This window comes from Oenanthe melanoleuca, chromosome 1A (genome assembly GCF_029582105.1).
Source record: "Oenanthe melanoleuca isolate GR-GAL-2019-014 chromosome 1A, OMel1.0, whole genome shotgun sequence".
NCBI classification, from domain to species: Eukaryota; Metazoa; Chordata; class Aves; order Passeriformes; family Muscicapidae; genus Oenanthe; species Oenanthe melanoleuca.
The window spans coordinates 66,570,243-66,596,281 of NC_079334.1; the positions used below are offsets into that span (position 1 = coordinate 66,570,243).

At 47.1% G+C, this 26,039-nt stretch overlaps 2 protein-coding genes and 1 pseudogene across 3 annotated transcripts; all 3 read right to left on the minus strand.

Annotated features, from left to right (window-relative positions):
* Window positions 1-6,935: 6,935 nt before the first annotated feature.
* On the minus strand, window positions 6,936-12,746 carry LOC130265065 (endonuclease domain-containing 1 protein-like). Its single transcript, XM_056513842.1, has 4 exons — window positions 12,488-12,746; window positions 12,288-12,375; window positions 10,134-10,452; window positions 6,936-8,121 (listed from the first exon to the last, which is right to left on the minus strand). The coding sequence occupies exons 3-4, from the start codon at window positions 10,416-10,418 to the stop codon at window positions 7,573-7,575; spliced, it is 834 nt and encodes a 277-aa protein (XP_056369817.1). The 5' UTR covers window positions 10,419-10,452; window positions 12,288-12,375; window positions 12,488-12,746; the 3' UTR covers window positions 6,936-7,572.
* A 3,228-nt stretch (window positions 12,747-15,974) lies between these two features.
* Window positions 15,975-20,777, minus strand: LOC130264581 (endonuclease domain-containing 1 protein-like). 2 transcript variants are annotated; one of them, XM_056512882.1, is made up of 3 exons: window positions 20,520-20,777; window positions 18,501-18,819; window positions 15,975-17,377 (listed from the first exon to the last, which is right to left on the minus strand). In XM_056512882.1, the coding sequence occupies exons 2-3, from the start codon at window positions 18,783-18,785 to the stop codon at window positions 16,832-16,834; spliced, it is 831 nt and encodes a 276-aa protein (XP_056368857.1). In that variant the 5' UTR covers window positions 18,786-18,819; window positions 20,520-20,777; the 3' UTR covers window positions 15,975-16,831. The 2 variants fall into 2 exon arrangements, with proteins under 2 accessions (XP_056368857.1, XP_056368866.1); XM_056512891.1 differs by lacking the exon at window positions 20,520-20,777 and adding an exon at window positions 20,021-20,083.
* A 1,116-nt stretch (window positions 20,778-21,893) lies between these two features.
* On the minus strand, window positions 21,894-23,440 carry LOC130248361 (endonuclease domain-containing 1 protein-like; annotated as a pseudogene).
* Between the last annotated feature and the right edge of the window lie 2,599 nt (window positions 23,441-26,039).

Genomic DNA, 26,039 nt, shown 5'->3' on the forward strand with positions numbered 1-26,039 from the left:
CCATCCCTGGAAGCATTGAAGGCCAGGCTGGGGAGGGCTTGGAACAAGCTGGGGTAGTGGAAGGTGTCCCTGCCCATGGCAGGCAGGTCAAAATGAGATGATCTTGGAGGCTTTAATGTCCCATCAAAACCAGCCCATTCTGTGACATGTGGGAAAATCTCGTGAGCCTTTTCCATCAAGGATGTGAGGCTCTTTGCTGAGGACAGGCATTGTTGAACAGAGTAAGCAATCTCCCTCCATAGAGCCTGGCAACCTTCTCTCTAACTGTCCCAGCTTGCTGTTCTCCACCTTGTTCTTGTCATTCTCAGTGATGGCCCTCTGGTCCTTGTGGGATTTGTGCCCACCAGGCAGCAGCAGCTGACCAGATGTGGCTGGGCCTGTTAGCCCTCCTGTTGGCAACCTTAATGTTCCCAGGCACAGTACCCTTTATGAAATATGTTAGTGTACAGCCCTTTGTCTTTACAGGCATCATTCTAGACTCATAGGTGCTTCACTGGCCATTATTGACTGTGCTGTCCTGAAGCACTGTGCAGGTGAGGGTGATGGTTACTGTCTTGTTCTCTCTACTATTCAGATGGGCATTGGGGCTCAAATGGCCATGGTCCAAACCACTCATTTGGTCATAGTCATTAAGGACAGCCTGGCTTGCTTCGATTTCGTCTGAGGTGAATTTGTGTTGTTCTATGAGGACCAACTCTCTTTACATCTCTCTAAGATTATTGTCACTTACCAGCTGGACAGGGAAAGAGATAGTTTTTAAAATGGGTAATGGGAGTAATGGAGAAGATTTCCCTGGAGCTAAAGAGTCCAACAGTCAAAATCTCATTTTTTTGTCATCTCAGTGTAGAAAATGCATGAGTCAGAGAGAAATCATAGACATGCCCCTCCTGCATGAACACAAAAGCTTTATAGAGAAAGCAGCTCAGAATGTGACTGCTCTGATTTTGACTTGTGACCTTTGTCATCCAGCCTGAAGCCTGTGCTGGGAGCATGGGTGGATGCATGAGCCAAGGAGCATTTCCCACTCCTAGGATTGAAAGGTGACTTTGGTGAGACACCTTCCCTGCCAAATGTGCTTCCCTTTCCTCCTGTCTCCACAGCCCAAGTCTGCCCAGGGCTCTCCCTGGATCTTCTCACGCCACGCTGTGATTCTGGGATTGCATGACTTTGTGATTCTGTGATTTTATGTGTGGTTGCTACAGGTGTAGCCCAGTCCTGGAACACCAGATGTTGCCTCCTCTGAGCCCCATACTCAGTGAAATGTGACAGGAAATCAGTCCTGGAGCTGAGATTTCCCTGGGATGGCTGCAGTTTGTTCAAGGATCAACATTTTTGCTCAGGAAGCAAAAAGATGTCAATGTAAATGGAATCTGTGACAGTAGTGTTTAGAATGTGTCTGAGAGCTGTTCTGGGCCAGGGAGCATTTTCTGCAGCATCACTCAAAAGAAGTTACAAATGATCAGTCTCGTAGAGGGGTCTGTAAGCTCAATAGAGTCTTGGGGAAGTTAAAAAAGTCAAAGATTTTTTTGGTGGCCTGGGTTCACAATCCAGGTGGAAAATGCCAAATTGGATAGTGCTTAGAGCATGATCATCTAGTGGCAAGTGGCCTGGCTCATGCAGGGGGTTGGATTGAGGTGGTCTTTAATGTTCCTTCTAACACAAACCATTCTATGATTCTACAAAAAGAGAAAATGTGGAGGCTGCAGTAGTGTAAGACCAGAGTTGTTGCTCAAGTTCCTATGTGTAAAAAGATGATAAGATTAGTTTTTCATAATTTTAACAGTTTATTTTTTATCTTTAGGGAAGTATATTTAGCCTTCTTCTGCAGTAGGGTGTGTGGGTTCTTTCTCTGGCTATTGTTCCCACAATTGCCATCGTGCCACTCTGTCCTTAGCAATGACAGGAATTGCCTCTTTTTCTCTTCTGCAATTGGCCTTTACTGTTCTACTGAAGTTTTTCTGAAAGATATTTGTGAGGGCTCCTTAGCTTTGGAGTTCTGCCTGTCTGCTGGATCCTTCTGGAGCAAGCCTGAGCCAAAGGTGCTCAGGGGTCACTGCCCATGCATGGAGATCACACCCTTCTGACTGCACTGACACTGATGTTCCTCACTTTTCACTGCCTCAAACATCACTCCAGAAATCCCTCCACACTTAAGCTGACCCTCGCATCTCCAGTGCCTTTTCCCCCAAGGCTTTGTCCCTGGGCCATCTCATCCCCTCCTGAGTTTCTCCTCACTTCTCTCCCACCCCTCACAAAGCCTGTTTGACTCTTCCCTGGGAGCAGATGAGTTCTGTCAGGGATGCAGAACAGTTCAGGGTAAAATGGGGATCAGATCCCAGCAGGACTGTTGGTCCCTCAAGTTTAGCCTCTCTTGGGTGCCTTTTCCCCATCACTTGGTCACCCACCAGAGCAGGGCACAGGGAGGGGAATCATTTGACATTGTAATGTAACACAAATCACCCTGATGCTTTCATCCCTTCAGGGGCTGTGTCAGCATTTGATGCCAGGAGCAAAAATCCATCCAGGCAGAGGGCCTGGGATCGCAGGAGCTGTCCAGCAAAAGGGGTGAGAGTGATGTGCTCACTTTGTTCTCCGATAAAGCAAAATCTTCTCCCGGTTCTCTGTGCAGCCCAGCTGGCACAAGGCAGGGCTCTTGCTGCTCTGCCCATGGCAGCTGGAGGCAACAGGAGCAAAGTCCATGGTGCTCCCAGGCAGTGCCCTGTGTCTGTGCTGGCATCTGGTTCCCTGTGCTCAGTGTCCAGAACTCCCAGCTCTGTCCCTGGGGAAAGGGCAGGGTTTGCCCACACCACTGAAGTACCTCTGGAGCTTTTTGCTTCGCACACTGATGATGAGGGAGATGAGCTTTCAGGAGAGCACTCAGAACCACGACCAGTGCACACCAGAGCTTTGAGCGGGACGCAAGAATATTTTGAAAAGCCACGTTTCAAGGAAAGACAGCAAAAACCGTATTGCCCTCCCCTGAGTGTGATATGCTCTGAGCAGAGTATTTAGTGCACTTGGAAGGCCAGATCTCTCACTCTGAGCACAGCACAGTGTGGATGACACATCTGGTACCCCAGCTCACTCATGTGCAGCAATTTTCTGTCTCTGGATGCTGCTGTATTGAACTCTGTAAATTCTCTAGGGCCCCTCCACCCATAGCTCTGCCTGTAAGGGCAAAGCTTTCTGCATCTAAGCTACAGATTGCACATGTAAAAGAAGTAAACTTTTGATTTAATGGGTGCCCTTACAGATTCTTTTATGTATTTGTCAGCTGTTTGGGTACTTGTTTCAAATCTGCCTGCAGTGAAATCTGCCAGATGAACACAAAATACACAGCACGCATTATACAACATATTAATGCAGGAACTCAAGATATCTTAAACATATATATTTAGTAGCCTTGCAGTTTCCAAACAGTGTTTTCTCTCCTTCATTGAGGAGGAATGAGTGCTAGTTCAAACTTGTGTTCACTGTGCCCATTAGAACTAGAATTTGCCTTAATAATAAAATTTAGGGCTTCCTTCTTTTTCTGCTCTTTTTTCATTCTGAAGTAGTAAATCCTTTTCTATCACGTGTGTAGAGAAGAGGAGATGATGAGTTGAATAACATCACATTAAAAAAATTTAAAAATCATTGGAGCTTAGAATTAACATTTAAAACTGTGTGGAAAATTGTAGTACAAAATGAGAAGTACTTCCTGTAAAATGTCAGGATGGTAGGATACAGAGATGGGCCCTCGAGGTCTGTGTGCTGTTTGTGTTTCTCTATTATTGCATAAATTCGGGCAAGCTACTTTGCATTTTCCTGCTTAATTTCTCTTGTCAGAGATCTGTGTGATTCACTTGCTGATTGTAAAACACTTCAAAATCTTGAATGGATGTTATCATGGATTCTTTAAGCTTACTCCTAATACATTTTCTTCTCACTTACACCTTCCTAAAGACAAGAAATAGAACTAATATTTTGGGTTTTTTTAATTTCCATGGTATAACTGATATTGGGCTGCTGCAGAAGGTCAGATTTAACTGATACTTTCTGTGGTCTGAGCATCCAATGAACAGCTGCAAATCCAGAGTCCTGTTGGGTACATTGTGTCTCTAATTTTCTCAGGGACATGGTCTGTCAAGATGTGTTTCCTTCTTCCCTTCTTTGTTGTAATCAGCAACATGGAGTTTCCAAATATCTTGGTGTGACAGACCTTCACAGGCTGATCTTCCATGGAAATCAGGCAGAGCCTGCAGCACTGTGTGTGTGTGTGGCTGACCTGGGTGATGCTGGAAACTCAGTTTCTATCCCCCAAAAACACTTCCAGGGTATCAATATTGTCCATAGCATCTTTGGGTGTGGGGCACAGTGCTTGGGCAGCAGCATTCCTGAACACCTCCTCACTTGACCCTCAGAGTTTTTTATCTGATATTCCTGTGCCAAAGGGCTGTTGCCCAACAGGAAGGGGTGTTTTACCAGGTACAGTAAGTGGCAACCTCAGTGTGGGAAGTGTAACAAGAAACTGACCCAGATACACAACAGATAAACAGTTCCTCAGAAATCTGAGGTGTGAATTTATAATGTAAATGTTGCCAAACAGGAAATTTTGGCTCCTGGATGGACCAAAGGAGCTTTACCCAGTTGCTATCTCAAGCAGAGGCCAGTAGGTGCCACTGTCTTGACTCTTCTGTTTGCTTCTCTTTTGGGGCAGCACATAGCAATGTGTTCAGTCCACAAAATTGTTGAACACTTGGTGTTACTGGTAAAAGACTAAGCAAGGTGCATGATCCAACCCAGTTTCCAGTAAAGTGGCTTTACGTTGCAGTGTTTCTTTACAGTTCCAGACAAAAATAATTTTTCTTAATGGTTAAACTCCCTGGGACACAGCGGAGCCCAGAGGTGTCCCCAAAGGTGGACAGACACAGAGCAAACTGCACAATTACCCTCCCATCTGAGAAGCACAGAACCATTTCTGCTGGAAAAGACCTCTGAGATCATGGAGTCCAACCTTTGACCAATCACCCCTTGGTCAACTGGACCATGGCACTGAGTGCCACACCCAGTCTCCAGGGATTGGGATTCCATCACATCCTCAGGCAGTCCATTCCAATGTTGAATCCACCTTTATGTGAAGAAATTCCTGCTGATGTCCCACCAGAATCTCCCTTGGTGCACATTGAGTGAGGCCTTGTCCTCTCATCATCCTGCTGGTTTCCTAGGAGAAAATGCTGACTCCCACCTGGCTATACCCACTTTTCAGGGAGCTGTAGAGAGAAATAATGGCTCAGAGCCCCCCACTCCTGTGGGCTGGAGAGCCCCAGCTGCCTCAGCTGCTCCTCACAGGCCTGACCCTGCAGGGCCTTCAGCCCCTCATGGCCTTTCTCTGCCCTGGCTGCAGACGTGGCCTTGGCCACGGATCCGCCTGTCCAGAGCCCTCTGCAGAGCCTCCCTGCCCTCCAGCAGCTGAGTCTCCCTCCAAACTGGCTATCATCCCTGATCTTACTGAGGGCTCACTCAGTGCCCTCACCCAGACCAGCAGCAAAGAGAGCAAACGGGACTGGGCCCCGCTCGGATCCCGGGGGACACGGCTCGTGGCCGGACGCCAGCTGGATGTGGCACTGTTCACCAACACTCTCTGGGCCTGGACATCCACACAGTTCCTGGCCCAGCCAAGAGATCACCTCTCCAATCCATGGGCTGACAGCTTTTCCAGCAGAACACTGTGGGAGGCTGTCCAGGTAGACTCTCCAGGGAAGTGGAGGAGGTGAGAACATGTGAGGGAAACATCATGGAGACACCAAGGTCAGTGGAGAAGGAGGGGGAGGAGGGTCAAGGTACTGGAGCCGAGATTCCTCAGCAGGCCCTGGTGAGACCATGGTGAAGCAGCTGCGCCTCTGCACCCATGGATCCACAGGGGATGTAGAGATCCACCCACAGCCCATAATATCCATGGGGAATGCAGAGATCTGCCCACAGCCCATGGGCTGGTGCTCACACCATTGCGGGTGGATGCCTGGAGGAGGCTGTGATCCAGTGGGAGGCACAGCGAAGGGAGGAGTGCCCTGCTCCCAGGCTGGAGCAGTCTATCCTTGGAAGACTGAACCCTATGGAAGAATGACCCGTGCCACAGCAGTTTTGGGAGGACTCTGTGCCTTTGGGAGGGACTCACGTTGCAGCAGTTTTGGTTGGACTCCTGCAATGTGAGGGTGGAGCCAGGCTGAAGGAGTTGAAGGAGTACTGTCTCCTGTGGGAGGGACCTCATGGTTCATCAGGAAAGGGACTCCTCTCCCTGAGCTTTGGGAGAAAGTCTTGGGTGATGAATGGACCAAATCTGCCACACTGTCTTCTTGTGATATTGCTGGGAAAGAGAGAAAGGTTGGGGGAAGCAAAGGGGTTTTTAAGGGCTACTTTACCTCTCGCTATCCTCCTCTATGTTGGTTAGTAATAAATTCACTTTCTACATGTAAGTTGAGTGTGTTTTGCCCTCAGGGGCAGTCCTTTCCTCAGCTCATGAACCCTTCATTAATTCTTTTTTCCTTCATCTGTCCAGTTGTGGCTGGGGAGGGTGAGTGGGCAGCTTTTGTGCATGCCTGATATTTGGTCATTGTCAAACCATGACAGATGGTCAAGCAGCCAAAGTTCCAGAGCCTGGAAACTGGGGACAGTGAGGGTGGGATGAGCAATGGTGACGATGAGTGTGGTCTCAAGCCCCAGCCAGTGTGCACGGGTGGGTGAGCAAGTCAGGAGCCCCCTGAGGTACAGCAGAGGTGTCTGCAAAGAAGAAGTAACTGGTGTCTGCTGCTGACACTTGTGTGGATGTTATGGGATCCTCAGATTACACTTGGACCCCCAATGCCCTGTAAGGATGCTCTTGGCACTGTGACATCCCTGGAGATTGTAGAAATTTCAGTGAGAATTAGTAGTTTATATACGACATGACCCAGCACTGCAGAAATTAACTTTTATTGGAAGCTGTTGCACACTAAATGATGCGGCACACATTGATCATTCACAATACATTTCCCCAAATCAATTTCCCATTCATCTGCAGAAAAACTGCAGAAGCAGATCAGAAAATAAAGGTATTCAAAGAGTGCATCACAGGAATTACACTGTCACTGCTCTGAGGGCTGGAGCACGTCTGCTCTGGAGAGAGGCTGAGAGAGCTGGGCATGTTCAGCCTGGAGAAGACTCCAGAGAGTGCAGTACCTACAGGATGTCTGAGAGAGCTGGAGAGGGTCTTTGGACAAGGGTATGGAGTGACAGCACAAGAGGGAATGGTTTCCCACTGATGGAGGGCAGGGTTAGATGGGATATTCTAAAGAAGTAAATTCCTGGAAGCAGGCTGTGGTGCAGGCAAAAGTTACCCTGAGCTGTTTTGACTGCCCCATCCCTGGAAGCATTGAAGGCCAGGCTGGGGAGGGCTTGGAACAACCTGGGGTAGTGGAAGGTGTCCCTGCCTGTGGCAGGAAGGTCAAAAGGTGATGATTTTGAAGGCTTTAAGGTCCCATTAAAACCCACCCATTTTGTGGTTCTATGCCATCTAGAAAATCTGCTGAGCCATTTCCGTCAAGGATGTGAGGCTTATTGCTGGGAACAGGAATTTTTGAACAGAGTTACCTCTGGCTTCCCATAGAACTTGGCCAACTTTTTCTCCAGCTCCGTCAGGTTAAAGATGTTCACCTTGTTCTTGTTTCTCTCATTCTCAGCAATGGCCCCCCAAGCCCTCAGGGGCTTTTTGCCCTTCACACAGCAGGCAGCTGACCAGATGTGGCTGGGTATATTAACCCTCCCACTGGGGACCTTGTTGTTCCCAGGTACAGCACCCGTGATGACATAGGTCTTATCACAGCCCTCGGTTTTCTGGGGCATCGTTTTGTCCTCATACTCTTTCCAGGCATGCTGGTTGAGTGTGCTGTACTGGGGCACAATGTTGGTGAGGGTGAAGGTAGCCAACTTGTCGTTGCCAGTTTGATGGCCACTGGGACTCAAGTGACCACGGTCCAGACCCTGGGCGTCGATGTAATCATGGTCAATAGCCTGACTCTCGCCAATTTCCTTTGAAGTGATCCTGTATGTATCTTTGATGGATTGCTCTGTATCCATATATTTGTAATAACTTTTGTCGATCAGCTTGACAGGGGAAGAAGAGGAAAAGGTGTCAGTACTGAGGATGCAAGTAATGAAACAGATTACCCTGGAGAAGACATCTCTGATTTTCAAAATAACATTTTTGGCATCTCAGTGCAGGAAAATGTATGAGTCAGAGAGAAATCATAGACATGCCCCTCCTACATGAACACAGAAGCTTTATAGAGAAAGCAGCTCAGAATGTGATTGCTCTCATTTAGACTTGTGACCTTTGTGATCCAGCCTGAAGCCTGTGCTGGGATCATGGATGGATGTATGAGCAGCATTTCCCACTCCTAGGATTGAAAGGTGACTTTGGTGAGACACCTTCCCAAAAATGCTAAATGTGCTTCCCTTTCCTCCTGTCTCCACAGCCCAAATCTGCCCAGGGCTCTCCCTGGATCCCCTCATGCCACACTGTGATTCTGTGATTCTGTGATTTTATGTGTGGTTGCTACAGAAGTACGCCAGTCCTGCAACACCAGAGGTTGCCTCCTCTAACCCCAAACCCAGGGAGATGTGACGGAAAATGAGTCCTTGAGCTGAGAATTCCCTGCAAGGGCTGCAGATTGTTCAAGGATGAACATTTTTGCTCAGGAAGCAAAAAGATCTCAGTGTAAATGGAGTCTGTGACAGTAGTGTTAAGAATGTGTCTGAGAGCTGATCTGGGCCAGGGAACATTTTCTGCAACATAACTCAAAAGAAGTTACAAATGATCAGCCTCTGAGAGGAGCCTGTAATCTCAAAAGAGTCCTGGGGAAACCTTGGCATTACACCAAAAAGGCCTCTGGAGAAAGTTAACAAAATCAAGCATTTTCCAGTTGTCCTATGCCCAGCATGTAGTAAGATAAGGCAAGTGATGTGTTTGGAGCATGCTGGCCTGGTGGCAAGTTACCTGGCCCATGCAGTGGGTTGGGATTGAGATGATCTTTAAAGTTCCTTCCAACACAAACCACTCTAGGATTCTAGAAAGTGACAAAAGTTTTTATACCTCGCTAATGTGGAGACTGCAGTGATGCAAGAGCAGATTAATTGCTCATGTCCATGTGAGTAACAAATGCAAATGATTATTTTTATCATAACTTCAACAGGTTGTTGTTCATCTGTAGGCAAGTATATTTAGCCTTCCTCTGCAACTGCACATTATGATCTTCCACATTTTCACCCAAAATGCTGCCCCTAGTCTGCCCATGGAAAGGTCCTGAATTTACTCTTCTTCTATTCCTTAACTGGCCTGGCCTGTCTTCCTGGAGGTCTGAAGGACATTTGTGAGGGCTCCATAGCTTGGAGTTCATTCTGTCTGCTGGATTCTTCTGGAGCAAGCCTGAGCCAAAAGTGCTCAGGGGTCACTGCCCATGCATGGAGATCACACCCTTCTGACTGCACTGACACTGATGCTCTCACTTTTCACTGCCTCAAACATCACTCCAGAAATCCCTCCACACTTAAGCTGACCCTCTCATCTCCAGTGCCTTTTCCCCCAAGGCTTTGTCCCTGGGCCATCTCATCCCCTCCTGAGTTTCTCCTCACTTCTCTCCTACCCCTCACAGACCCTTTTTGACTCTTCACTGGGAGCAGATGAGCTCTGTCAGGGATGCAGAACAGTTCAGGGCAAAGTGGGGATCAGATGCCAGCAGGACTGTTGGTCCCTCAAGTTTAGCCTCTCTTGGGTGCCTTTTCCCCATCGCTTGGTCCCCCACCCAGAGCAGGGCACAGGGAGGGGAATCATTTGACTTTGTAATGTAATGCAAATTAATTGGATTTGCTGTTGCTATCAGGTCAAGGCAGAAAACTGGGCACCTTAGGGATATGATTCATCTCATCCTCCTGCTGATGTCTCAGATGCATCAGAGGAACCATTTGGTTCAGGTGATTGAAATAAAGAAGAAAATTCCCATCCAGTGTGTCCATTTGCATGTGAGTAGTGGTGTGGTAGGAAATAGAAGTGGTAATTTAAATGCTGCAGCTCATTTCTGAGTGAGTGGAGAGTGATGTGCTACAAGAGAGACACTCACCTGAGGCTCAACAAACCATGAGTCAAATCTGTCTCCAGGTCCAGGCCTGTAGATGTAAGCAGAGTACACTGGAATTCTGCGAGTTTTGTCGTACAGGGTGGCAAAGCGATACTGGTTATCATAGACCTGGCAGATCCTGGCTGCATTTGTTGGACGCAGGGTGTCACCTGGGGGTGTCTTCTCATAGAAAAACTGAGTACATGCAGTTTTAAAGGATGTCACCACCTCGCTGTGTCCCAGGCAGAGGCAGCTCGCCAACACCTGCAGCAGCAGCAGCCCCAGCATGGTGGGAGGATTTCAGTGAAGGGCTCTTGCTCCCCTGCAAGGCAAATGCAGAGGGACACTCAGCTTGGACACAGCTGGGCATGGCCTGGAGGATTTTGGCAGAGGAGGGGATTATGAGACATCAGGAAAGGAGTAATTCCTGTCCTCCTGGATATGGAAAATCCACGAGGGCAATAAGGGTGAAACCTAAACCAGGGTTTAGGTGCCCAGAGGAGGAGGCAGCAGTGGGAGAAGTCACCCTGGGTGAGGAAGGAGCCAAAGGCACCACGACTGCAATCATCTATCACAGCAAAATTATCTTGCAACTGAGGCACAGCCCTGGCACAAGGTCACCTTTCCCCACCTCCCTCCTGCTCTGGGCACCTCCCCACAGCAGACACCTGCAGCTGGGCACGGACTCTGCTCAGCCCCCTGCAATGCTGAGCTGGGCTTTCATCTCATGGGGCATTGGGCAGGGCAAGAACAGCAGTGCTGCAATTCCTACATGTCTCTGGCCCCATCCAGCTTCACACAGACACACAGCCCCTCCAGTCAGACCCAATCCTGAACCCAAATGATGCACTTGGGGTCCTGCCTCTCAGCTGACATTGGGCAATGGCTGTCCTGCTGCTCACCTTGCATTTCCACGTTATCCAACCCCAGACACTGAATTTGCAGACACATGGAGAGAGAAAATGAAGGGCCCAAGCAGATGGTAGCAGCAAGCACAGGGGATAACAGATAACACCTCTATCTTATCAGCACAATGGCTGCTGCAGTGCAAGCACTGAGGGGGGGCAGCTCATCCTGTGTGTGCTTGGGATTCCTGCTGCTGCCCATCTTCAGCTTTGACAATGGATTTTCCTGTTCTGTCAAAGGCAGCATTACAGGAATTTCTTGAACAGACAGCAGTCTCATTGTTTTTTTCACAGTGCTGACACTATTCTCAGCAGTCATTAGGATCATTCCTTTATGAGAAAACTGCTGAAAAGCTCCCTGGGATGCTGGCAACCAATCAAGGGGCTGTGTGTCCTTTCAGAGGCAGCACAGGTTTGGGATAACAGGGTTGTTTCCATTTGCATGGCCAGACACTCAGTGCAATGATTTATTATCATCAGCACTTGGAATAAGGCAGGTAGGACAGGCAGTTCAAAGGGTTCCTGGGAGAGAAAGCTGCCACAGCCCCTAAAGCACAAAGCTCATTGGTGACCAATGAGCTGGAAACTGAGAACATGAATCAAAGTTGGTGACTTCTTTCAGTACTCTACAGAGCATAGACCTTTTTCCCCAAATCAAGACGAGAAATGTCTGAAAAGTTGTTTAGGTTTACCCACATAATGAGATTAAAATTTATCTAACTAATCTACTAACTAACTCAATAGATATATAGAAAAATCCTACAATAAAATGAGCATCACAGGACTCTGGTCACAGCCCTAAAGTAGCAGAGGACTCTCAAATGCCTCTGCTGCAATCTCAGACTGCCTGGGTTTATATTATCTCCTAGGCAGAGGCAGAGAAGTTAGGTTTTCTGAACATGATTTAGGGTGAATTTTCTCAAAGTTCAGCCACATGTGTTTCTCTAGATCCCACTTCAAAGTTGGAGTTTTGGTGCTCAATGAAACCACCCCTCCTTCTTATTCAGAAGTTTGATGTGAATTTTGAGGTGAGCTGGCTTGAGTTTCCTTCTCAAATACTTCCTTTTCTCCTTGCCCTCCTGATTGACAGAGGATACCAAAGTGCTGTAGATTTCAGTGCATGCATAAGCTCTGATTGCTCCTTGGAGCTCAGCAACTACAGCCTGGGCTTTGCCTAGATATATAATTATTGCAAAGCTCAGGAAATGCTTTGAATATTGGAGTGAATGGTGAGGAAGGAGCAGGAGCTTACCTTGAAGCAGAGTCTCAGAAGAGGCAGCTGAAGAGTTCCTTCAGTCTTCTCTCTGGAGAAAGGAATGTTTGAATCCTCAACAGTGCCACTGCAATATATTACATGTCATAAAAATGCAATTTATACCCTTGTTATAAACAGGGAAGTCCACAGAAAAGAGAAGTTTTCTATTTTTATTCAAAGAGTTTGTTCATACTCACCCTGAAATGTGTTGAGAGTTGTTTGTAATAGTTTCCCCAAAATTTCTCTGGCATTTATTGACCTGCAGAATGGTATATCAGGATCAGTTAAATATATAAGCAGTCCTGAATTTTCCCTTTCTTATAATCAGGGAATTCCACAGAAAAGAGAGGTTCTTTATTTTTATTTTGGAACTTTCTTCACACACACCCTGAAATGTGCTGACAGTTGTTTCTAATGGTTTCCTCAGAATTTCTCCCAAGTTTGCTGACTTGCAGCATGGTATATCAGGATCAGTTAAATATATACACAGTTCTGAATTTACCCTTTCTTATAAACAGGGAATTCCATAGAAAAGAGGGGTTTTCTATTTTTATTTAGGGAACTTTCTTCATACCCACCCTGAATTGTGCTGACAGATGTTTATAACGGTTTCCTCAGAATTTCTCCCAAGTTTGCTGACTTGCAGCATGGTACATAAGGATCAGTTATCAGGGTCTGGTGACTTTCTTGGTCATTTCATCAATCCTACCAGCTGCAGCTGCTGCTGCTCCAGCACCTCCATGTGTTTCTGTTCCCTACAGAAAATCTCTGGTGACATGAGGTGGACTGGCCTGTCTCTGAGGACACTCAGACACTCACAGGCTGCTCTTGTGCAGCCTCACATAACATCATTCCTATGGCCAGGCAACAAATATTCTCTTGCCTGATGGCCATGGCTTTGTAACAGCTTCATCCCTGCAGCCTGGGAAGGAGAAGGCTCTGGGGATAGCTCAGAGCTCCTGCCAGGGCTTTAGGAGTCTACAGGAGAGTTGGAGACAGACTTTGGGCAAGGGCAGGCAGTTGAGAGATGTGCTGGGTTCAGAGTTAATTTTCTTGACAGTGGCAGGTATGGGGCTGTGTTTTTGGAGTTCTGCTGCACACAGAGTTGATAACACAGAGATATTTTTTGTTATTGCTGAGCAGATCTTTCACAGAGCCAAGGCCTTTTCTGTTTTTTTTCTGTCAGGCTGGCCAGGAGGCTGGGAGTACATGGGAGGTTGTGAGGAGACAGAGCCAGGACAGGTGACCCTGAGTGACCTGAGGGATCTTCCAGACCAGGTGACATCATGCTGAGTATATAAAGTGAGGGGAAGAAGGAAGAAGGAGGGCACATTCGCAGTGGTGGGTTTTGTCTTCCCAGGTAACTGTCAGGTGGGATGGGGCCCTGCTCTCCTGGAGGTGGCTGAACACCTTTCTGTCCATGGGAAATGGGCAAAGAATTCCTTGAATGTGCTTTGCTTGTGTGCACAGTTTTGCTTTTCCTGTTACACTGTCTTAATCTCCACCCATGAGTTTTCCAGCTTTTATCCTTCCCGTTGTCTCCCTGATCCTGGTGTCTGGAGAGTGATGGAGCAGCTGTTGGGGGTGTGGCTGCTGGCTGGGGAAAAACAAGATATTAGTAAAAGGAAAACTATGGGAAATTGACTGAATGTAGGTATAGATTAGTTATTAGGAGCATGTTTGGTACTATGGTGGTGAAGTCCCAGCAGAGGCTGCCCACAGAAGCTGAGGCTGCCCCATCCCTGGAAGTGGCTATGACCACATTGGCTGAGGTTTGGGGCAACCTGGGATAATGGAAATTGTCCCTGTCCGTGAGAGGACATAGAACTAGCTGGTCATTAAGATCCTTTCCAACCCATAATATTCTGTGATTCAATGATCATTCATTCACTCAAACTAAAGTGGACTCATTTTCTTCCATTTCAAAAAGTTCAGGAATAAGAGAATGATGAGGTAATGGTTACAACCAGAACTATACATAAAAGTGTGTTAGACTGAAGTTTTTTTTTAAAAAAACCTGGTTGAGTCATGTGTTCCTTTTGTCTCTGTTAACCTGGGACTGATATCTTAAACAAAGCAGGGTTTAGCCAGAATGAGGGAGAAGGCCAAGAAGAAGCAGATGTGGCAGAGCTGGGGCAAATTCCTCCTTTCTGATGAGGCCCAACTGACAAAACAAAGCAGGGCCCAACAGTGGTGACATCATTGAAGGGGCCATAAAGCATCAGAGACCCCCAGAGTGTCCCCCAACTCCACAGTGCTGCATGACACAGGGTCAACCCTCCCAGGTTAATGTGGGGCAATCACACATGAGTCTGAAGGCACAGAACCCTTTGAATTCTTTGTTGCACAGGCCCCCACCCCTGAAGCATCAAGACTGAGGATATCAAGGTTGCAGATCTCATTGCTGGAGACATGGGGGTATCTTGTATGAGCTGTTGGCACCCTGGCCCACTTTGTTCATGCCCATTCACAGGAGAATAACTGGTGTCTGATGCTGACATTTGTGTGGGTGTTATGGCATCCTCAGATTGCACTTGGAGCTCCAATGTCCTGCAACGATGTTCCTGGCACTGAGACATTGCTGGTGGCTGCTGGAAATTTCAGTGAGAAGCAACTTGTGGTTTATATAAGACATGACCCTGCAATCCAGCACTGCCGTAAGCAAACTTTACTATGAACACCTGTATTGGGTCTGACTGAGGTGGAGGTCACAGCCCCTTCAGTGCTGTGCTTTGTGTTGGTAGCTGGATGGGTATGATAACAGACCAATGTTTTGGCTTCTACTGAGCAGCGCTGTCCCTCTGGCATTCCTTCCTCCACCAAAGGGGATGGGAGTGGGCAAGATCCTGGGAAGGGACACAACCAGGCCCGCTGCTCCAAATTAGCCAAAGGGATATTTCTTACCCTATGACTTCAGCTCAGATACAAAAGCTGAGGCAGAGAGGAGGGAGGCATTTGTGAGTTTTCACTGTTTGCCTTCTGGAAGAATCGTAATGCTTCCCAGGAGGAGTCTGAACATCACTGCAGATGTGAAGTAGAGACTGACTTTTTCTCTCTTTAGCTCTTGCATGCACAGACACACACCTACCTGGACAGACTGTGTATGTAGATTCCTGCTTGGAGTGAAGATACCTCTCAAGGTTACTTCTTGAGGCTGAGCCAAAGAGATTTAACCATGGTCATTGGTATGGCTGAGTAACATCAATCTCTATTTAATTGTTTTTGCTGGTTTTATTAAAACTGCTTTAACATACCTGCTTCAATTCATACTGCACAATACTATACTAGTAGTTATAGCTTCCGTACTTTGAACTAAATAATTCTGATTAACATAATTTTGCCTTCCTAAGTCATATATAATTATGTAAATATGTATGGTTTGCAATCCTCAGACCTGTGAGACAAGTTGTATGAAGTTGCAATTACATCTAACTCTTTAGATGTAAGCAAATGACAAAATCTGGGGCTAATATTGAATCCAGCTGAACCCAGACAGCTCCCTGAGAAGGAGTTTACCAAGCAAGGGGGGATCCTTTCTGCAGCTCATGACTCAACAGGAAGGTTTCTCTATTAACCTTTGCCTGACTCTCCCATTCTGCCCACAAAACCACCCTCAAGAGAAAGGGCCTTCCCAAGATGCTAAATGCTAATGGTCAAAAGGAACAACAAAAATCAGAAGATATGTAAAATTTCACATAGTTTTATTAGTAAATTACACACTTGGCATGAAAATTGTTGTGTTAGTCCCTAAACTACTCTGTAGGTACGTGGCTGTGGGTACCCTTTTATGGATAAATTTCCCTGAGCTGAAGACAGGTTTCTCACTTCCTAATGGAAATTAGATATCATGTGAAGTCTGTTCTCTCAAACCCTCCTTGAAATGAATCAGAGGCCTTTGGGAGTCTTGGGTTGTCTTGTTCCCCTTTACAGTGCATTTGTCCCCCTCTGCTGTGCTGTGCTGTGCTGTGCTGAGAGCCCAGCTGCAGTGCTGCCTCCAGCTCTGGGGCCCAGAGCACAAGAAGGATACAAAGCTGTTGGAGTGGAGTCCAGTGCAGGCCATGAAGGTGCTCTGAGGGCTGGAGCACGTCTGCTCTGGAGAGAGGCTGAGACAGCTGAGGGTGAGAGAGCCTGGAGGAAAGAAGGCTCTTGGGAGAACTTGGACCCCTTCCAGTGTCTAAAGGACTTTAAAAGAGAGAGGGACTTTGGACAAGGGCATGGAGCAGCAGAACAAGAAGGAATGGCATTAAACTGAAAGCAGGTGGGGTTAGATTAGATGTTAAGAAGAAATTCTTTCCTGTGAGGGTGGTGAGGCCCTGGCACAGATTGTCCAGAGAAGTTGTGGCTGCTTCATCCCTGGAGCTGTTCAAAGCCATGTTGGGCAGGACTTGGAGCCACCGAGGATAGTGAAAGATGTCCCTGCCCGCAGCACGTGAGCTGAGACTTCATGGATGGTCTTTGAAATTCTTTCCAACCCAAACCATTCTGTGATTCTGGGACATGTGGCAAAAGCTCCTGAGCCTGTACCACCCAGGATGTGAGACTTAGTTCCGGGGACAGTCACTGTCAAAGAGGGAAACCTGTCCCCTCCCATAGAGCTCAGTTAACGTGTCCTCCAGCTCCCCCAGCGTGAGCAGCTGGACCTCGTTCTTGTCATTCTCAGCAATGACCGCCCAAGCCTTTATGTAGTTGTTGTCCACCACGCAGCAGGCAGCTGACCAGAGGTGGCTGGGTTTATTAACCCTCCCCTTGGCAATGTAGTTGTTCCCAGGCACAGCACCCACAACGACAAAGGTGGTTGCACAGCCCTGGGTCCTCCTGATCATCGTTTGCTGCTCGTAGTTGTTCCAGGCGCCGCCGTTGAGTTTCTCATCCTGGGGCACTATGTTGGTGAGGGTGAAGGTAGCCATCCTGCTGCTGTAGTCGTCATGGTGGCCATTGGGGTTCAAATGGCCCCGGTTCAAACCCGTCAGATTCTTGTAGTCTTGAAGGATAGCCTGGCTCTGGCTGAGTTTCTCTAAGCTGACATTGTATCGATTTAAAAGTGTCCACTCTTTTTCCATAGTTTTGGGATAAATTGGGCCAATCAGCTTAAAAGAAAAAGAGAGGAAAAGGTGTTAGTATTGGGAGATGGGGATAATAGAATAGATATTCCTAGAGCAGAAGTCTCTGAGTCAAGATCCCATTTTTTGTCTGATCCTGATGCGGTACAATGCCAGATTAATTGCTTGAGTTCCTATGAGGAACAAGTGCAAATATTTTTTTTATTTCAGAAATTCATTTCACATTTAATGCGTTATAGTTAGCATTCCTTTGGAACACTGCATATGGGCTTTGCCTGTGGTTCATTTCCACCTAAATCAATCCTGCCACTCTGTTCTTGGATTTATATTAATTTCCTCTTTCTGTGTCCATTATTTCCTTGGCCTGTTTTCCTAAAGTCCTGAAATTTGGCTGAAAGATGTCTGGTAGAGCTTTGTAGCTTTGGAGTTCTGTCTGTCTGCTGGATCCTTCTGGAGCAAGCCTGAGCCAAAGGTGCTCAGGGGTCACTGCCCATGCATGGAGATCACACCCTTCTGACTGCCCTGACACTCATGCTCCTCACTTTTCACTGCCTCAAACATCACTCCAGAAATCCCTCCACACTTAAGCTGACCCTCTCATCTCCAGTGTCTTCTTTTCCCCCAAGGCTTTGTCCCTGAGCCATCTCACCCCCTCCTGAGTTTCTCCTCACTTCTCTCCTACCCCTCACAAAGCCTGTTTGACTCTTCCCTGGGAGCAGATGAGCTCTGTCAGGGATGCAGAACAGTTCAGGGTAAAATGGGGATCAGATCTCAGCAGGACTGTTGGTCCCTCAAGTTCAAGGCTTTCTTGGGTGTCTTTTCCCCATCACTTGGTCACCCACCAGAGCAGGGCACAGGGATGGGAATTATTTGACTTTGTAATGTAATGCAAATTAATTTGCTGTTGCTGTCAGGTCAAGGCAGAAAACTGGGCACCTTAGGGATATGATTCATCTCATCCTCCTGCTGATGTCCCAGATGCATCAGGGAAATCATGTGATGAGGGTGTTTGAAGTTAAACGAGAAGAATCCCATCCAGTGTGTCCATTTGCATGTGTGTAGTGCGGTGGGACCAAATAGAAAAGATTATTTTCATACTGCTTTTAATACTACTTTAATACTGGTGATGTGCTGTAGGAGAGACACTCACCTGGGGCTCGACCAGCCATGTTCTAGGTCTTTTGCCAGGTCCAGGCTGGTAGATGTAAGCAGAGTAGACAGGAATACGCATCTTCCTGTCATACAAGGTGGCAAAGTAATACTTGTTCTTGTAGCGCTGGCAGATCCAGGCTGGTTTCTGTGGCTCCAGGGCTTCATTTGGGGGGATCTCCCGGAAAAAAAACTGAGGACATGAAGTTTCAAAGGATTTCACCACCTCGCTGTGTCCCAGGCAGAGGCAGCTCGCCAACACCTGCAGCAGCAGCAGCCCCAGCATGGTGGGAGGATTTCAGTGAAGGGCTCTTGCTCCCCTGGAAGGCAAATGCAGAGGAGGAGACTGTGAGAGACCAAGGAGGGGAAACTTCTGTCCTCCTGGGTATGGAAAAAATCATCAACACTATGGGGTTGTGCAGGGAGATGACTGGGGATAAAAGGGTAACAGGATAACAGTAAATAAGTTACAGGGGAAAATACGTTTGCTCCTCCCTGGATCAAACACAGTCAGCACACCTTGAGGTGTGCAGGTGGAGTGGAGAGCAGACACCATGGCCAGGCTCAGTCATAAAACCCTTGCAGAGGAGACACCTCAGTGGTATTTTCTAGCTTATAATCTGAATAGCAGCCAAAAACCATGGGAGATAAATGAAGATGTCCTGCTGCTGAATCAGTAGCCATGGTAAAAAAAAAACAGGGCCTGGAAGCCCCTATTTCCAAACACGATCTCATAGAATCACAGAAGATGCTGAGTTGGAATGGTCTCATCAGGATCATGGACTCCAACCTCCGGACTCTGCCCAGGACAGCCCAAGAAATCCCAGCACATGCCTGACAGTATTATACAAAAACATCTTGTACTCAGGCAGGTGTGGTGATGTGACCCCTTCCCTAGGAAGCCTGTTTCAGGGCTCAGCCACCCTCTGGGTGAAAAACTACTTCTTGAAATCCAGCTTAAATCTTCCCTAACTCAATTTCAGGCCATTTGCATTCCCTCCTGCTCTGGGCACCTCCCCACAGCAGACACCTGCAGCTGGGCACGGACTCTGCTCAGCCCCCTGCAATGCTGAGCTGGGCTTTCATCTCATGGGGCATTGGGCAGGGAAAGAACAGCAGTGCTGCACTTCCTACATGTCTCTGGCCCCATCCAGCTTCTCACAGACACACAGCTCCTCCAGTCACAGCCAATCCTGAACCCAAATGATGCACTTGGGGTCCTGCCTCTCAGCTGACATTGGGATATTAAGCTACATATACCCTTGGCTCTGACACAAGACATCTGGTCCGTTTTCTCTTTAGCAACTCCAGATCAGGAACACTGTGACCAGTAAGCTGGAAACTGAGAACAGGAACAAGTAGGGACTTTTTGCAGTATTCTGCAGAATATGCCCATAGCTGCCCCAAATCAAGCAGAGAAGTTCCTGAAAAGTCCTTTTGCATGACCCTCTCCACGAACTTAAAATATATTTAACTAACTTAATATATAACTTAATATCAGATACATAGAAACCAGCCTACCGTGAGAAGGAGCGGCACAGGACTCTATTCACAGCCCCAAAGTGGCAGAGGACTCCAAATGCCTCTGCTGCAGTCTCAGACTGGCTGTTTTTAAATTATCTCCAAGTAGACAGTTGTTTGATTTCCCAAACAGAGTTTAAAGTGAATTTTCCGGGAGTTCAGCCACCTGTTTGTCCAGAGACCTCTTGCAAGGTCATGGGTGGAGTTTTGGTGCTAGATAAGCTCACCCCTCCTTCTTATTCAACAGTTTGATGTTAATTTTCCCGGTGACTTGGCTTGAAATTCTTTCCCAAATCATTCCTTCTGTCCTTGCTCTCCTTTACAGAAAGTGTTAAAGAGTTGCAAAATTTAGGGCATGCATAAACTCTCCTTGCTCCTTGGAGAGCAGATGTTGGAACTCAGCAACTCTAGCCCAGGCTTTCTCTATGTATATTTATTCCAAAGCTCAGGAAAGACTTGAAATATTGGAGTAAATGGTGAGAAAGGAGCAAAAGCTTACCTTGAAGCAGAGTCTCAGAATAGGCAGCCAAAGAGTTCCCTTCTTCTTGCCCCTGGAAAAACACTTGGCTGATCCTTCAGGAGTCCCAGTGCAATATATACGTGGTCATAAATCTGCCTGCTGTGATAAACAGGGAATTTCAATGAAAAGAAAGGTTTTCTACTATTATTCAAGGAGATTTGCTCATGCCCACCCTGAACTGAGGTGACAGTTGCTATTTGCAATTTCCTCAGGATTTCTCCCAGGTTCTTGCAGCATCACGTGTCAGGAGAAAATAACTGGGTCTGGTGACTTATCTGTTCATTTCCTTGTTCCCCACAAAGGGGGACCTACATGTGTTTCTGTTTCTGACAGAACATCTCTTGTGGCATTAGTCTGACTGGCCTGTCTCTGAGTACACCCAGATATTCACAGTCTGCTCTTTTGCAGCCTCTCAGAACACAATTAGGATGGTCAGCCTGCATATTTCCCCTTGCCTGATTACAAAGGTTTTGTAAGAGCCCTTATTCATGCAAAGCCTGCTGCTGAGAAGGCTCTGGGAGACCTTAGAGCCCCTTTCAGTACCTGAGAGTGGTTCACATGGAGAGGAACATTTGAGAAGGGTTTGGAGTGACAGGACAACAGGGAGCAGCTTCAAACTCCCAGAAGGCAGGGCTAGAGTGGATGTTAACATTAGATTTTAGTCTTGAGAAGAGCAGGCTCGAGGTTGTAATGAGGTTGAGGTTGGTCTCTTCTACCATACCAGTAGTGAGAAAAAGAGGAAAAGGCTTTAGGATGAGATAGGGGAAATTCATATTAGATATTAGAAAAAACACCTTTAACTCTCATGTGGGTCAGGGAATGGAAAACTTGGCCAGAAAGGTGCTGGAGTCACCATCCCTGGAGGTGTTTCAGAGGCATCTGGATTTGGAACTGGGTGATATGGATTTAGTGGCAGTGCTGGGAGGATGGTGTGACAGGGTGCCCTTGGAGGTCTATTCCAACCTTGGATTCAGTCATTCAGTGATTCTATGAAACTGATTCCTTTCTCTTTTTGGCTCCCCATGTATTTCACAAGCTTGCAGTGGAGGATAGGGCATTTCTGGGTACTGCCAGGGGTAAAGTTCCTGGGAAGAGCCTGGGAACTTGATAGAGGAAGGACTGATGGAGAGGATCAAGCAGGGAGTAGTTCCAGAGCCTGGAAAGAAGAGGCAGTGGGCATGAGATGAGCAATGGAGAGGATGAGTGTGGTCTCAAGTGCCAGCCAGTGTGCAGAGGTGGGTGAGCAAGACAGGAACCCCCTGAGGAACAGCAGATGTGTCTGTAGAAGTGCCTCAGCCCAAAACAGAACTGATGTTCTGGGAACAATATATAAGTGAAATTATATGAGGTTTGTTAGCAGAGATAGGCACTGTGGAACAGAGAAACTTCTCCCCTCCCATAGAGCTGGGACAAGCTGGCCTCCAGCTCTGCCAGTGTGAGGTTCTGGACCTGGTTCTGATTGTTTTCAGCCATGACCACCCAAGCTTTCCTGTTGGCCTTGGTCTGGCAGCAGGCAGCTGACCAGATGTGGCTGGGTACATTAACCCTCCCATCAGAGATGTAGGAGTTCCAGGTGCAGCCCCCATGATGACACAGGTAGTGTCACAGCCCTGGGTTTTCTGGGGCATTGCTTTGTCCTCGTACTGTTTCCAGGCACCCTGGTTGAGTGTCACAATGTTGGTGAGGGTGAAGGTAGCCCACCTGCCCTCGTTGCCACTTTGGAGGCCACTGAGACTCAAGTGACCACGGTCCAGACCCTCGAGGTTCTTGTAGTCTTGGTTGATAGCCTGATTCTGGCCAATTTGCTGTAGAGTGATCTTGTATCATTTTGTGATGGATTACAATGTATAAATATATTTGTCATAATTTTTCTTGATCAGCTTGACAGGGTAAGAAAAGGTGTACTGAGGATGCATGTAATGAAACAGATTACCCTGGAGCAGATGTCTCTGATGGTGAAAACATTATTTTTTGGCATCTCACTGTAGGAAAATGGATGAATCAGAGAGAAATCATAGACATGCCCCTCCTGCATGTACACAAAAGCTTTATAGAGAAAGCAGCTCAGAATGTGACTGCTCTCATTCTGACTTGTGACCTTTGTCATCCAGCCTGAAGCCTGTGCTGCAGCATGGATGGATGCATGAGGCAAGGAGCATTTCCCACTCCTAGGATTGAAAGTTGACTTTGGTGAGACACCATCCCAGCAGGACTGTTGGTCCCTCAAGTTTAGCCTCTCTTGGGTGCCTTTTCCCCATCACTTCGTCACCCACCAGAGCAGGGCACAGGGAGGGGAATCATTTGACTTTGTAATGTAATGCAAATTTATTGGATTTGCTGTTTCTGTCAGGTCAAGGCAGAAAACTGGGCACCTTTGGGATATGATTCATCTCATCCTCCTGCTGATGTCTCAGATGCATCAGAGGAACCACGTGGTGCAGGTGTTTGAAGTTAAAGGAGAAAATTCCCATCCAATGTGTCCATTTGTATGTGTATAGTGGTGTGGTAGGAAATAGAAGTGGTAATTTAAATGCTGCAGCTCATCTCTGCGTGGCTGCAGGGTGATGTGCTGTGACACACTCACCTGGGGCTCAACAAACCACAAATTAGATCTGTTGTCAGATCCAGGCTTGTAGGTGTAAGCAGAGTACACTGGAATGTGCAAATCTCTGTCATACAGGGTGGCAAAGTGATACTGGTTTCTGTAGCACTGACAGATCCAGGCTGGGTTCTGTGACTCCCAGACATTCTCTCAGGTAGTACTCCTGTAGAAAAACTGAGGGCAACTTGCAAAGGATGTCACCACCTCGCTGTGTCCCAGGCAGAGGCAGCTCACCAACACCTGCAGCAGCAGCAGCCCCAGCATGGTGGGAGGATTTCAGTGAAGGGCTCTTGCTCCCCTGGAAGGCAAATGCAGAGGGACACTCAGCTTGGACACAGCTGGGCATGGCACACACGGGTGGGCCTCAAGTGGCAGAGGAGCAGCCTATTCCCACTGCTCATTCATTGACAATGAAACTGGACTCATTTTCTTCCACTTCCAAAACCCAGGAATTCTGTAACAATGTGTTGGTTGTTATAAACAGATATAAGCATAGGAAAGAAGTAGTGAACCTCTCAACCACGTCTACGAGCTCATCGTTTTCATTTCACTGTTTTTTATAAAAATTTGGATCTTCTCTGCCTTTCAAGGTGGTGGAGGCACTGCCTACATGAGCTGTGCACTTTCTGGATGAGAGATGTTCAGTGAGCTCTGCTGCCCAGTGATCCAACTCCCCGGTGTCTTTTCCGTAAGACAAACCTCAATTCCTTCAACTTGTAAAAAATTCTGTTGGATCCTCCAGTCTTCTTACAGTTGGGAGATCAGAGATTCCTACATGAAGTACTTTTGGTACGTTTACAATATCATGGTAGAAAAACCTAGGATTTAGAGCACTTTTTAAGGGAAATTCTTTTGAAGCCCAGATCTGCCTTCTCCCAGTCATATTCTGATTTCTTCCTCAGTTTTCTTTCTATCAGATGTTAAAGGCAGCAGTCCAACCTCATGCTCGAAGCAGGGCAAGCTGTGAAGTAGCTGATCAAATGCAGGGAAATGGAAAGAGCTCTTATGACTGCTTTAGTGGAAAAAGGGGATTTTGAACCAGAGGAAGTACTGTTTCTGTTTTAATGACTGGACGTGGCACTCAGTGCCGTGGTCTGGTTGATCAAAGCTGTGACTTGATGATCTTGGACATCTTTTCCAACCTAAATGATACTGTGATTCTACTGAAAAAAGATGAGGTGTCATCAAAGCCTTCTCCTGAGTTTTCAGTCCCCATGGAAAAAGGAGGTGAATAGGTGAATAGCCAAAGAGAAGCTAAATAGATGGAGGGCTGCAGGTCTTCAGGGCAAAGTAAATCACAGCAGCAGAAGCCAAATGCACATGAGAAAATAAAATGCAAGAAAGAGAAATATTGCTTGGACAGGTGGATTAAGGAGATTGATGTTCTTCTGGACTGTTCTCCTTCAAGGGCAGCAAAGATCCCATGGTCACAGGCAGGATCTGTGAGTGAGGACAGAGAGGGAGTGCAGATGCCTCAAGGCCAGCACACTCTTTACATCAGCCAGGATGGTGACACAGGTCTCACCTTACATGCCAAGTATGTTCACAGAATCACAGAAAGAATCATGGAATGGTTGGGATTGGAAGCAATGACATCTTCCACTAGACCAGGTTGCTCAAAGTCCAATCCAACCTGGCCTTGAACACTTCCAGGGTTGGGGCATTCACATGTTCATGTTTGCCAGGTGTACAAATGAGAGTGATCTTCAAGTGATGGGTAAAGCAATGACCAAATCAGACCAAAGGTTGGAGGTTCACATAAAAGCTGCTTGTTCTATTCTTCTGTGTCTCAGAAGTGATCCTAAAGCACCTCTGCTGTGCAGCTCTCCCTCAAGGAACATTTTCTGTGTGAAAAGTAGAACCCTTGTCCAGAGCCATAGGAAAAGTATCAATTTTATGGAGAAAAGTGCAAGGAAAAAGTAAAGATATAAAAGATTGACTAAATCCCCCCAAGGGCAGCAGATGTACATTATCCTTTTAAGCAGTTTTCCTAAAGCCTTTCTATGCAACACTCCAAATGCTGGCTTATGTCAATCCTTGAATTTTGGAGATAAATATATTCAATCCATTCTTTATTCACAAGGATCAACAACTTTTTTAATATCGTACAGTTCAGCTGAAAAAGTTGGTGTGGGATTTGGATATCTTTGGTTACATTAACTCCACCAGACCAGGTGCCACAGTCCCTGTGCCTGCAGAGCAGGTAACACTGAGGTGACAGAGGGGCCATCTCCTTGCCACCAGTGAAGCACCACCCTGCTACAAACCCTCACAGCTGAGAGCTGTCAGGCTCCCTGTGGTTACTCTCACTCCTTCAGTTTCTTTTGGCTTTGGAGACCAAAATTCAGTTTGTTATTTTCACTTTCTGGTTCTCACGTGGCAAAACCTCTGAACTGCATGAGATAGAGGGAGTGAGCAGCCACCACTGGAGGCTCAAAGCCAGGTCTTGAGGCAGATAAAGGAGAGGGATGATAAGAAGCCCTGTGGAGGCAGGATGGTGTTTTTATCATGACCATTGTCCTCCCTTGCACAACTGGCTCAGCTGTAGAACTCCCACCCCTGGTCCCTGGGGAGGGTCACATTCACACCAGAGGGTTTCCATCCCTTCTGATGGGCCATAACAGCCTCAAGTGCCCTGATGTGAGAGGCAACTGAGAAGAGGTCATAAACCACCAAAGACCCCCTGAAGTGTCCCAGACTCATTCCTGAGGCCTTCCACCAAAGGACTGAAAGCTCCTCCCCAGGTGAGGTACCTGGGCATTCCCACCCAGCCTGAGCATATTTTAATTCACTGGACTTTTTGTTTGGGGGCTTTTCCCCCAACACATGATGGATCAAGACTATGACCATCACTTCAACCAGCAGATATCAAAATAGCAACAATAAAATCGTGTCCC

Excerpts from the sequence above, each read along its gene's own strand:
- LOC130265065 (XM_056513842.1), bottom strand. The coding sequence starts at position 10,418 with ATGCTGGGGCTGCTGCTGCTGCAGGTGTTGGCGAGCTGCCTCTGCCTG. Across the intron at positions 8,122-10,133 it reads CATGGTTTGTTGAGCCTCAG|CTGATCGACAAAAGTTATTA; the intron begins GTGAGTGTCTCT and ends TCCCCTGTCAAG.
- LOC130264581 (XM_056512882.1), bottom strand. The coding sequence starts at position 18,785 with ATGCTGGGGCTGCTGCTGCTGCAGGTGTTGGCGAGCTGCCTCTGCCTG. Across the intron at positions 17,378-18,500 it reads CATGGCTGGTCGAGCCCCAG|CTGATTGGCCCAATTTATCC; the intron begins GTGAGTGTCTCT and ends TTTTCTTTTAAG.